This window comes from Protopterus annectens, chromosome 5.part1 (assembly GCF_019279795.1).
Source record: "Protopterus annectens isolate FY-2018-M chromosome 5.part1, PAN1.0, whole genome shotgun sequence".
NCBI lineage: Eukaryota > Metazoa > Chordata > Ceratodontiformes > Protopteridae > Protopterus > Protopterus annectens.
In genome coordinates, this window is record NC_056736.1 from 711,025,530 (window position 1) to 711,038,870 (window position 13,341).

General features: G+C 44.0%; 1 protein-coding gene across 2 annotated transcripts in view; it reads left to right on the forward strand.

Annotated features, from left to right (window-relative positions):
• INTS4 (integrator complex subunit 4) overlaps positions 1-13,341 on the forward strand; it is a 1,189,969-nt gene that overhangs the window by 1,047,889 nt on the left and 128,739 nt on the right. For both annotated transcript variants that reach the window (XM_044073339.1, XM_044073340.1), the window contains exon 20: positions 8,463-8,622. In XM_044073339.1, the coding sequence (XP_043929274.1) occupies positions 8,463-8,622 (160 nt within the window). The remainder of the gene's footprint in view (positions 1-8,462; positions 8,623-13,341) is intronic.

A 13,341-nucleotide genomic window follows, 5' to 3' on the forward strand; every position in this document is an offset into this window, starting at 1 on the left:
AAGATGCTCATCACATCCCTGTTCATCCAGACTGCAGGCATTTTTTAAGTTGTGTGTGTCTAGGTCACACTGTCTGTTCTCTGCCTTACCCTTTGGACTATCCACTGCATCAAGAGTGTTCACAAAGTGTCTAGCTCCAGTTAGATATCATTTTAGGGTACAGGGTATCCACATTTTCTGTATTTAGACAGCTTGCTCATCTTTGGAGTCTTTTTCAGTTTGTCAGGAGTCTCTTACTTGGGTAAGAAATCTCTTGCACAAGCTGAGGTTCCAAGTGAACATTTAAAAGTATTTTTTGACGTGTGCCAAATAAGCTGAACAAGACAAGGGTAGACCCCCACCAATAGAAACTAGATCAGGGAGTCTTCCGAGATTTGATCCATGTTTGGAGAGTTACTCAAGTAAACCTATTTGCCTCTTCTCTGGGCAATCAGCTGGCAAGATTCTATAAGAGGACTGTGTGTAAGAAGGCCTGGAAGACGTGTCTTTTCCTTTCCTTGGACAAGAATGTTCCTATATGCTTTTTCACCCTTTCCACTGATAATCCAGTGTACTTCTGAAGAGTCAGAAGGAATCTTCATGATTGTTGTGGTGACTCCCTTTAGGCCTAGGCAACAACAATGGTTCCACAGTCTTTTGGAAATGGTCAGGGGCAATTACCACAAGCTTCCTCACAGAATAGATCTACTCACACAAGATCAGTGGTGGTTGATTCACCCTGACCCCAGTCACCTTCAGTTGATTGCATGGATAATAGAGTCTTAATTCCCTTTAGTCATCTGTTTACTAAGGGCATACAGCAGGTACTTATGGAGGCAAGAAAGCCTGCTACTGTAAAATCATGCATTAGCAAATGGAAAAGGTTTTATAGTTGGTGCCAACAACATGAACAGCCACGTTCAGCACTAGTTGTTCTCTGGTTTTACAAGTGAGTTTCTATCTGACAGCCTTTTTTACTTCTCTGTCAAGAGTCATTTATTCACCATTTCAACATGTCTGCCCCATGGATCCTCCTCTTTCAGGGCAGTCTCATGTCAAAATGTTTTTGAAAGGGGTTTCCATAAGAGCCCTCTAAGAAAACCAATGGGCCCTCTCATTGGGATCTTAATTTTGTTTTAGAGAAGCTAACACTGTACTCCATTTAAACCAGCTAACATGGCTGACTTGAGGTTCTTAACATGAAAAATAGTTTTACTAATGACTCTGACCTCTGCAAGAAGGGTATCTGAGTTGCATGTTCTTATGGTGAGTCAACCACCCTATCTTATTTCTCCCAGAGACACTTTTTTTGAGAACTAATCCTTTTATGCCTAAAGTGGTATCCAAGTTTACATTAAGCCACACTATCCATCTCCCCATTTTCTTTCCTAAATGTAAAACTGAGTGGGAGAGGATTCTCCATACCTTGGCTGCCCTCAGACAACTCTGGTACCATCTTAACAGAACTAGATCTTTTAGATCTTCGGATCTAATGCTCATTTCTTGTGAAGGTAAGAGGAAGGTTGTCAAAACAGACTATTTCCAAATGGTTCTCTCAGGCTATTACCTTTTGTTATACTCGCCACAACAAAACTATTCCAGGCATGGTCAAGGCCCAGTCTACCAAGGCCTTGGCTTCATCTATGTTTTTTTCAAAAGGATTGGATTCTAGAAGTATTATTGAAGCATAACTTAGTATTCTATGTACACTTTCACAAAGCATTACAAGCTTGATCTCCTCTTTAGGTCTATATAGGGCTTTGCAACAGCCATTCACCAGAGCAACTAGGCCTTTCTCTTTCCACCTCCCAAATGTAGTCTACCCATATAGCTAAGGCTGCTGCAGCAGTGATCAATATGATAGACGTAGTACAGTTGTGTAAGTAAACTTACAGTAACAGTAGATGTTCAAATGATAACTGCTGCAGTAGTCACTCACTCCCTCCATCCCCCTTGTTTTCTGGTGTGTTGTTTATTCCAGGGTGTGGACATTTATTTTTAGTTGTTCCTAGCATTGTCTTTCCAAGGCTCAGTCTCCCTTTCTCTGTTGATATGAAAGGTCTGAAGGGCTTGGCACCAAAACCCGTCTTTAGTCATCTCAGATGTCCTTCAAGGATGCATCTGCAGTCCTTACAAATGGGTTGTCCTGTCGTCAGGCAGCCCTTCGGTCGGCCGGATTCCAAAGTCTGGGTCTGGCCTCGGCTGGTGTCGCACTTCACCCGACGTCATAGCTGCAGTTATTCGGGTATAAAGGCATCAGCCGACGCCATTTTCCTCAATCTTTCTTGCCGCGTGGCGCCCGAAGCAGAAGCTGTTCGCTAGTGCCGGTCGGTCAGAACCAGAGATTACTACTACCGAATTCTTCTACTACTACCGAAGACTTCTAAAAAGCTAAGTACCCCGTTGGGGACTCTTTCTTGCCTCAGCCAATGTCAGAAAAAGTGAATAACTGTTTAACTTGTGGGAAACAAATACCTCATAAAGATTTCCACTCTTACTGCTTACCTTGTTTAGGCCCAGACCACGACGTAGCAGCTTGTCTAGCCTGTGCTTCTTTTAACTGACGGACGCTTAGACGTCGGTCGGAATTTGCTGAGGAGTTTTTCGGCTCAGATTTTGCTTACATTATGCCGTCGGATCCTCCGACTACGCAAATATCAAAAAAGCGCAAGGAAAAGGACCGAAACCGCGGTTAGGCCAACCGCGAGTGTCTCGGTTTCGGCTGAAACCGAGCAAGCGGTTCTTCCTTCAGCCGAAAACTTACCTTCTACCGAGGCCTCTTCCAACCTCGTGGAATCGGCTTCTGATTTACCTTCTGCTCAGGCAGTTTCTCAGGAATTATCTGACAATATCCCCTTGGATATCTCCACCCCTGCACGTGGAGCTGCTAGGCCACCTGCAGCCATGTCCACTAAGGCTTTTGCCATGGCTAAAGCAGCTAAAACTACTAAATCTGTGCCTGCTAAGACCCCCTCTCACAGGCCTAGCTCTAGTTCACAAATGCTTAGTCTAGCAGAGGATCTCATTTCCTTAATCCGGGGATCCCAATCTCACACAGACAGGGCCTCTCACCCACCTCCAGAGAAGAGGCCTAGAACAGAGCCCCCTGAACCAGTTTCTCCAGATGATTCCTCTGATTATTCAGATAATACTAACCCTCCAGAGGCTTCTTTCTCCCCTTATGAAGACTCTGATGCTGAAGACTCCATCTCTTCTGCCTCTCCGCCTGAGGAATTTTCCTTTGGGGAAACCTTGCATGCTATGAGGGAACAATTTCAGTGGCAGGGCCAGGATTTCTCAGACTCTAGAAAGAGGCTTAGAACCTTTCTGCATTTACCACAACATAGGCCTTTAGCCATTCCTCCAGTTCTCTCTGTTGTAGATGATGCATTTAATGATGCTTGTACTGCTCCTGATTCACTTCCACCGGCCCCTGCTAAGCCCGATAGGTACTACAGGGTTCCGGATACTCATCATCATTTGTATAAAGCTCCTTTTGCAGATCCCGAGACTATCTCCCAGGGTCCTAAGGCTGTAGCAGCTACCTCTGCCAAAACCCTCCCTCTGAAAGGGAATCCAGGTCCTTAGAGATGGGGTAAAAAGTTTACACTTCTGCAACTCTTTCAGCTAGAGCATTGAACTGTCAATTCCACATGATCCAGTATCAAGAATTTATGCTAGACCAGTTAACCAAAAAGTTGTCCTCAGATGAACCATTAGACAAAAAATCTGTTCAGGAAATGGTACACAACATTCAGCAGGTCAGTAACCATTCCTTAAAATGTGGCTATGATGCACTGGAAGCCTCCTTCAGATCAGCCATGACTGGCACAGTTATCAGAAGGCATGCATGGTTAAAAGAGCAGGCCTTACCAGATCATGTGAAATCCAAATTACTAGATGCTCCCATGGATTAAATCAATTTGTTTGGCTCTCCTGCACAACAGGTGCTCAAGAAGATGGAAGAGAAGGCAAAATCTGTCCAAACAGTGAAAGATTTCTTACAGGTCCAACCTCCAAGGTTTAGCAGGAATTGGCCCTCCAAGAATTGGTCCTTTCCCGACTCCTCCAGAGCCCAGAGAGGCAGGAATAGGCGTTCAAGAGGCTGAGGTCAATCCAGAGGTGCCTACAGGGGACGCCAGTGGCAGGGTAACAACCAGCGAGGTGCAGCCACGGACACAGCCACCACCACTACTACAGGACAATCACAGTGACTTGGTTCTAGCACCGCCTACCAGGGAACAACTAAAAGCACCCTTGGGCGGGAAGTTAGCTTTATTTTCAGTAAACTGGCATTACATCACAAGAGACAAGTGGATTTTGCAGACAATAGACCAAGGTTACAAGTTTCACTTCCATACTCTACCAGGGAAGAGAGGAATGCCAAACCTACCTCCAAATCAAAAGGCAGAAGCTCTAAAACAAATATCTCAATTATTAAAAATGAGAGCTGTGGAAAAGGTACCATCTATGGAGCAAGGACAGGGATTTTACTCCAGACTCTTCTTGGTACCAAGAAAAGAAAGCAAATGGAGACCTATTCTCGACCTGTCCGCTTTAAACACATTCCTCATTGTTCCAAAATTCAAAATGCTGACCCTACAGCAGCTTCTTCCCATGCTGGGCAAGGAGTCTTGGCTGGTAACTCTAGATCTCAAGGAGGCATACCTGCATGTCCCCATACGACCAAATTGCAGAAGATACCTCAGATTTCTTGCAGGATCAGAGCATTATCAATTCTCAGCATTGCCCTTTGGCTTATCTACTACGCCCAGAGTGTTCACGAAATGCCTGGCATCAGTAATTGCTCATTGCAGGCTCCAGGGAATCCAAATCTACCCTTACCTGGACGACTGCCTGATACAAGCGGACAACAAAATCAAGTTAGCAGAAGACTTGAAAAGGGTCATTTACCTACTACAAGCCCTGGGATACACAGTCAATATAAACAAGTCAAGGCTGATACCATCCCAAGGGATAACCTTCTTGGGTGCAGAGCTGGACACATCGAAGCAAATGGCATTCCTAACAGTAGAAAAACAGGAGCAACTCCCTCTATACTTCTTGGCATTAACAAAGCAGAACCATCTAACAGCAAGAAAAGTCCTGCAAGCTTTGGGTTTCATGGCATCCTGCATAATATTGGTTCCACATGCCAGACTGCATATGAGAAAGTTACAGTGGTACCTAAGGAATTTATGGTCTCAGCACAAGCACAGCCTAGAAACCCAAATTCCAATAATTCCATGCCTGAAGCAAGAATTCCAATGGTGGGCTCAGGCCTGTCAATCAAACAAAGGATTGCCCTTCCACAACACTCAACCAAGCCAAGCCATTACCACGGACACCTCAGACCTCGGTTGGGGGGCCCACATGCTAGACAAGTGCATACAAGGCTTATGGACTCAAGACCAGCTGCACCTACACATAAATCAAAAGGAAATGCTGGCAGTAAAACTGGCAATCCAGACATTCAGACCATTTCTTCGACCAGGTCAACTGTTGATAAGGACAGACAACACCACAGTTATCTGGTACATCAACAAACAGGGAGGCACACATTCGTACCCTCTATGCCGGATGGCAATGGATCTCTGGAATGTGGCCCTGAGTTACAACGTTCAGTTACAAGCAATTTTTGTACCAGGAAAAGAAAACATTCTAGCAGACATACTAAGCAGGACTACCATGGATGCCCACGAATGGATGCTGCATCCGGACATCTTCAAAACCATTACAAGAAAATGGGGACTCCCTCAAATAGATTTATTTGCATCCCCACGCAATCACCAACTAAAGAAATTCTGCACAAGGACGTACCACCCACTTGCTTGGAAGGTGGACTCCCTATCTTTCAGTTGGAAAAACCTGACAGCATATGCATTCCCACCACTTCCTTTGATGCACAAGGTGCTATTGAAGATCAAGGAGGACCGTCCAAGGATCATCCTGATAGCTCCAGACTGGCCAAGACAACATTGGTACCCATTACTGAGGAGCATGTCTCGGGAACAAATATGGCACCTACCCCTTGTTCCTTTGCTGTTAACACAGAACAACTACAACACCCTGCATCCAAACCTGAAAACACTGCAGCTAACTGCCTGGAACATTGCATAAGAACAAATAACCCAAATTTATCCCAAAGGGTAAAAGACATTATCTTGGAGGCTCGCAGACCCTCAGCAAGAAAGAATTATTCAGCAAAATGGAAAAGATATTTCATTTGGAGTACTGCAAAAGGAGAAAATGTGTCACTGGTAAACATAGCCAACATCCTGGAATACTTGGCAGAGCTCTTCCACAAAGGCCTGTCCTATTCTTCCATCAAGATTCATGCATCAGCTATTTCAGCAGAATACGACTTGGATCCTCCAGTCTTCTCACATCCTCTGCTCAGGCAGTTTCTGAGAGGAATTAAAAATGTAAAACCGCCTAGGAAGCCACCATTGCCAGCATGGGACTTAAACTTTGTGCTAGAAAAATTGACACTTCCTCCTTTCGAACCAGCAGCAACAGCAGAATTACAATACTTATCATGGAAAACTGCTTTCCTGTTGGCAATCACTTCAGCAAGAAGGGTATCTGAGCTACAGGCACTAATGGCAGTACAGCCCTTCCTGATCTTCCACCAAGATAGAGTATCCATGAGAACTAATCCTACTTTTATGCCTAAGGTGGTCTCCAGAGTATCTTTGAATCAGGCTATCCACCTACCTACATTCTTCCCCAACCCTCAGAACAGGGGAGAAAGGCTGTTGCATACCTTGGATGTGCATAGACAATTACGCTACTACCTGGACAGGACCAAGGGCAATAGGAAAACTGACCAACTACTGGTAGCATATGCAACAGGAATGGAAGGAAAAGCAATTTCAAAACAGACAATCTCTAAGTGGATAGGAAATTGCATTAGATTTTGTTACTCCTACCATGGAAAGAAAACTCCAGAAAACATCAGGCCTCACTCTACAAGGGCTACAGCCACTACCACAGCTTTTCTACGAGGAGTGGCTACCAAAGACATTTTAGAGGCTGCTACTTGGAGCTCCGTGCATACATTTGCCAAGCATTATAATTTACCTTTATACTCCAGATCCCGAGCAGGTTTTGCCACTGCCGTTTTGCAAGGGATCTTAACTACACTATAATTTTATTTCTCCTCCTCCCCCAGTTTTGCTATGCTATTCTACCCATTTGTAAGGACTGCAGATGCATCCTTGAAGGACATAGTACAGTTTTGTACCTACCATAAATGTAGATGTCCGATAGGAATGCATCTGCAGTCAGGATTACCCACCCTCCTTCCCCTCTGTGGTACTCCTAGGGTATTTGCCCATCTTGTAGCTAGCTGGGGGAATCTATTATGGTGTATTTGTTTGTATATATGTACATACATGCCTATTTTTTGTTTGCTTTCTACTATTTGGAATCATTTACATTTATCCAAATTTAGCCTTCCTAGAGGGCACCTGGCATCTGGGGCAAGAAACACTGAGGAAAATGGCGTCGGCTGATGCCTTTATACCCGAATAACTGCAGCTATGACGTCGGGTGAAGTGCGACACCAGCCGAAGCCAGACCCAGACTTTGGAATCCGGCTGACCGAAGGGCTGCCTGACGACAGGACAACCCATTTGTAAGGACTGCAGATGCATTCCTATCGGACATCTACATTTATGGTAGGTACAAAACTGTACTTTATAGCTGACTGATCATTTGGGTACATGGACGGTGTCATGAAGCTTTGAAAGCTTGTTATAGCCTATGCAGGATATAACGCATATAACTAAGGTTAATGCAGCAGTGATCGTTCAAACATATACTGTTAATAGTAAGTTTACTTGCACAACTATACTTTCTTGCTTATTTCATAAATCATGTAAATAATAAATCAGTAGTAGTAACTGTGTGAATACTATATGCAGGATTTTGTTTTTCAAATGTTAATTCCTGTTGACATACAAACATGTCTTCCTTTTCTCAGTACTCCCTAGTGATTATGTATATACATTCATTTCTTTGTATGTGGGAACTATATAAATCATGTGGATTCCTCGTCCATAACTATTGCATTTCTGGAGATTTTCTTCCCATGCCTGTACTGTAAATGTGCAGTACCCTTTTAGACCTTCCAATCAACAAACAAAATATCAATAAATGGCTCAGTTTTTTTTTTTGTTTGTTTTGTTTTTTAGTAGGGGGACTTTGAGCACCCTGTTGCCACAGATACCCTCACATCAGCTCTAAGGTATCTTTACCTTGAGGAACTGGAGAGTTCCTGTATGTAGTGATCACCTCCAGTCATTCATCCAGTTGTGTATTGTCATATATTCTTAGCCTGTGTAGATCATTCAGTGTAATGGCATTGTTTTGATATTAGGGACTCTTATTTTCTGTTTTTCTGTATTTTTGAGCAGTAGTATTCAAACATATATTTTGGACTGAAATTGTGAGAGCTGTTGTATTTTGTTTACATGCAGATGTTTTTCCTCTGAACTTCCTCATATGCGAAACTGCTTCATAGATAAAGTGCTAGAGTTGATGCCGAGGCTCGCAGCATCCAAACCTTCAGACTTGGTCAAAATTTTGCAAGCAGCTTTGCGACAGAGTAGCTTCCTTCACCTCACACTTCCAGATCAGGTCAGTGCATTTTATTTTTTTTTCCTTATTGTTTATCCTTTCAGGGTTGATACAGTATAGCAGAGGTGTGGTGCCCCACCACTGGCTCAGTAATCAAGGAGCCTCAATCCTCAACACTAGCACCAGTGGGGGATGTACACTGGGAGGATGACAGGTACAGGCACAGTATTTCCAGATGCAGAATCAAGTGCAATTTCCTTAAGAGCACACACAGACCACAGTCAGTCCTGGGCTGGTTTCTTCCTCTTTCTCTAGATCCCCGATAAGACTCCCCACTGGCACAGCTATAGAGTTGAGATCTCAGCTGAGTGACCAAGCCAAGACCTCCAGCACCCTCTCTGTCCAACCAGTGCTTCATGTTCCTGCCCAAGTATCTGAGATGCACAGTCTTTGAGATTTGATTTACACACACACACACACATACACACCTGGGAAAGGCTGGCACAGGTTTACTAGCAATGCCCCCTTCTGCCCAGACTGTTGGGTAGTTTCCTCTGCCACCAGTCACGCCTTATCAGCTACTTTAAGGCTCTTAACAAAGGGTGTCCAATCTTACTGTTAATACAAATGGTAGTTTCACCAAGAGCAAGGCTGTTAGGAGTGGCCCACACAGTGTCACCAAATAAGTATGCACATACTCTCAGAACTTAAATATGTCTGTACACAGATCAGCCACAGTGAATGGTTTAAATATATTTAATAATAAATAATAAAAGAACAAGATAATAGTATATACTTACAGTTATGTCAGAGTTCAAAATCACAGGAAATATTTAAAACAACATTGCAGGACAGTCTCACATAAATAAAGAAAAAACATCTAAGCTAAGCTTTGCTTTATTCCTGACTGTATGTAAGAGAATTACTGTACCCTAATAACTTACATCAGAGCAAGCAATGCAAATGTGGTAAGTGGATCCTCTAGCTGTTGTCAGGTCAAAAGACAAAATACAGAATACTCAGTCTCTGTCAGAGTTTTCGTAAATTAATATCTCAAATATTACTGCTGGGCATAGCTTGCAGAATGACATCACTTCTTGTCATCTGACTCTATCCCAGACAACCCCCCCCCCCCCCCCCACTGATGCAGCTGGTTATATTTAGCAGAGGTTTAGAGTTTGCCCTGCACTTGTTCCTGTGGGGTACAGCTTCATCACTGCAATTGTTTATATGCTGCATAGTGTAGTGGTGTACATTTCTGCATGTAGAGTGGAGTTAACTGGGTTTGGTGGGGATTTGAAGCTTGACAGTGTATCACTTAAGAGTAGGTAGTTTATCTTAAAGAAATTTCTAAAGGTACCTTTGGTGTGAGAGATCTCTGGTTTCAATTTTATTTTGAAGGAGAATCCTTTATGAACTGACCTAACAAGTGATAAAGATGCGCAAGGTATGGTGCAAGATGCTTCCATATTAATAAGAACAAGATCAACGACGATGTCCTTCTGTATCACTGTTACAGTATTCTTCACCTTATGGATCTTCCCTGAACGTCTATTTCAAGAACAAGAGGCTTAAACTAGTAGTCTAGGGTAATATGGCAGAATCAATTAACCCCGAGGTACCGATAAGCAAGAAGAAGGCCAAGAAATCTCAGCTGGATTCCAGCCTCCACAAGAGGTTTCTCTAGAAGTGGGTGCAAGCTCTGTAGGCCATCTGGTGTCTGCATAGGATTCCTCTGCCTTGACCACATTAGAGGTCGGCATGGATCCTTCCTTTCTCACTTCCTCTGAGGCTTTGCAGGCATCTGTTCAGGAAGTCGAGGGGGGACCATGGTTAATTATCTCATTGGACCCTGGAGTAATTCCACATTTTCTAGTCCGGAAAGAGGTTCTGGTTACTCTTATTGAATGTTGTCTGGGTTTGGAACCTCCAGTGTTAGGGCTGATGTCCTTAGCAAGAAAAAAACAGAAGATTAAGCATACTCCTGTACACCCTAATGATCCTCAAAGGGAATGGCAGGAGTTTACTCAGGGCCTGTTTAATGCCTACATGGCCCTGAAGCCTTCCTAAGGAGTGTCTCTGCCCCCCTGAAGCCTCCCTGAGGAGTTTCTCTGCCTACTTTCCCTTGGATTTCAACTCCTCTTAAATGGATTAGGGAACCCGATTCCTCAGAGTCTTATGAGGGGTCATCTTACTCTTCCCAAAGGTCTTTGCCTTTGGCTGGTGGTTCTGATGAGGAGAAATACAGTCCTGGGTCGCATTTTGAGGAATTCTCTTTTGGGGGCACAATAGGTAGAAAGATAGAATACTTTAAGTGGAATTCTTCTCGGGTGTCTGATATCCAGAAAAGTTATTATGAACTGCTTCTGGTGGACATTCCTAAACCTTATGCAGTACATCCTGCGCCGGCTGCTTTGTCAGACACCTTTATAGCTGCTTCTAAGTCTCCTGATTCTCAGCCTCCTGCTCCAAAGAAACCTGAGAGGTTCTATGAGATTCTTGAGGATTCTCAATTCGTATTTAAATGTCCTTCTGATGACCCTGCTGTGGTGTCAGTCTCCTCTGACAAGCCTTTTAAGCTGTTGCCTTCTTCCAGATTGCCTTCAGATAAGGATAGTAGAGCAGTGGAGAGAATTGGCAAGAATGCTTTGCTGCTGCTACTTTGACTTGATGAGCTGTTTACCAGACCCACATGACCAGGCATGCCCTGGCCATGATTGCCCAGGCTTGTCAGGTTATTTCTGACCTCCCTGATACTGAAGGCAAGTCTTCAGCTTTATCGCTTTTGGGTTCTACCTCTTAGGTGGCTCAGCACTCTTATCAAGTGCAGCTATGATGCTTCTGATGCCTCTTCCAGAATTACTGCCTTTGGGTCTGTCGTGAGGCGTTAAGTTTGTCTTCATCTACGGTCTTTACCTGAAGACATTAAGGCCATGTTATTGGATGCTTCTTTGGGTAATGAAAATCTCTATGTTTAAGTCTCTTCAAGAAAAAGTTAAGACTTTGCAAGATCTTAAACATATTTTTGTTTCTCCTATCCTCAAGTTCCAGAGGAATTATCCTTGTAGGTCTGCTTTTGTTCACAGGCAGCTTTGTAAGGCCACTTAAGGCAGGAAGAGTAGTAGGCAAGCTCTTCCTGCCTAGTCTTCTCAGGCTACTGTGGCTGAGAAGCCTCCTTTATCTGAGAAGCCTGCTTCTCTTCGACAGCTTGCCTGCTTACCCCACAGCCAGGTTCCCTTGTCCCTTCTGTTATCCCTCTGTCTTCCAAAGTGGCATCTCATCACATTGGATTCTTGGATTCTATTTACCATTCATCAGGATTACTTCATGGTGTGGAAGTCTCTCCCCCCTTTTTCAGGGATTCCCCAACCTCCTCTGGAGCAAGTACCTCGTTTCTCAAAGGTCCTTGGGTCCCTGGTGGACCAGGGAATTACTCAACCTGTCCTGCCTTCCCAAGTAGAAAAGGGATGTTACTCCAGGATGTTCCTGGTTTCTAGGCACTTGGAGACCTATTCTGGATCTCTCCTTCCTCAACACCTTTCTGAAATTTTCTTCTTTTATAGGTTCATAGGTAGGTACTAGGCTATCGGCCCAAGAGCCTAAGTAAGTCTAGCCAACAAAGTTCCCTGGCTTACACCAACCCAAGAAAGTTAATTTCCTATGCCCCTGTCAAGCAGAGCCACAGAAGTGATCCCCGGGGCGTATTTCTCAACCACTCATCAAGATTTTTCTTGAGTGTTAATGAGGAACTTTGCTTGACATAGATGGGTAGCTTGTTCCAGAGTATGGGAAGTCTCTGGGACAGGAATCTATCCCTCCAGCAAGTCCTGTTTATTGTGGTGACAAGGTTTAGGACCCTAGAGCGAGTAGCTCAGAGGGATTGGGATTTCTTTAGGTGTAGCATGTCCAACAGCTCTGGGTTTGACATAGCTTTATATGTTAGGCAGAGATCACCTCGGAGTAGGCGATATGCTACAGAGTAAAGCTGGAGTTTTTTGAGACAATCAGTGTAGGGCATTTGTTTGATGTCAGTAATCCTCTTTGTGAGGTACTTCTATGGCCTTTCCAGCTGCTGCAGATGTCTTGTGTGGTACATTCCAAAAGGGGCATTGTACTCTATAATGGGTCTAATGAGTGTCGAGTAGAGGGGAACAATGACCTCTTTTTTCCTGGATGAGAACCCTTTTGTGATGAGGTGTGCCACGTAGAAGGATTTCCTGACTACTGTGGCAATGTGATTATCAAAGGAGAGACTACTGTCCACCTGGGTCCCAAGGTCTCTTATCACACATTCAGTGTGAAGAAGACTGCTGCCTATGTGGTAGTTCATGGGTACAGAGTTTTTACCAAAGGGGATAACAATGCACTTTTTGGCATTGAGCTTGAGGCCATGGCTCTGGCACAAGGCATCTGTCTCAGTGACGCCCTTCTGTAGGATGTCCGCATCATTTGGGGACTTGACTGTAGCTCCTAGTTTGCAGTCATCTGCGAACTTCGTTAGCCAGAGGCCTTCTGTGTTAGCCTGTACTTCAGAGAAGTAGATACCAAACAGGAGAAGTCCCAGGACTGAACTCTGTGGTACTCCACTTGTCACTGGTTTGAAGTCAGATTTGGAGTCTGCAACTTTTACAGTGTGGGTTCTGTCAGTAAGTCATTTATTAATCCATCTTGTGACATAGGGATTTATACCTAGTTTAGTGAGTTTAGCTATAATTCCAGAATGGGGTACGGTGTCAAAAGCCTTAGTGAGGTCAAGATAGGCTGTATGAACCACCTTAC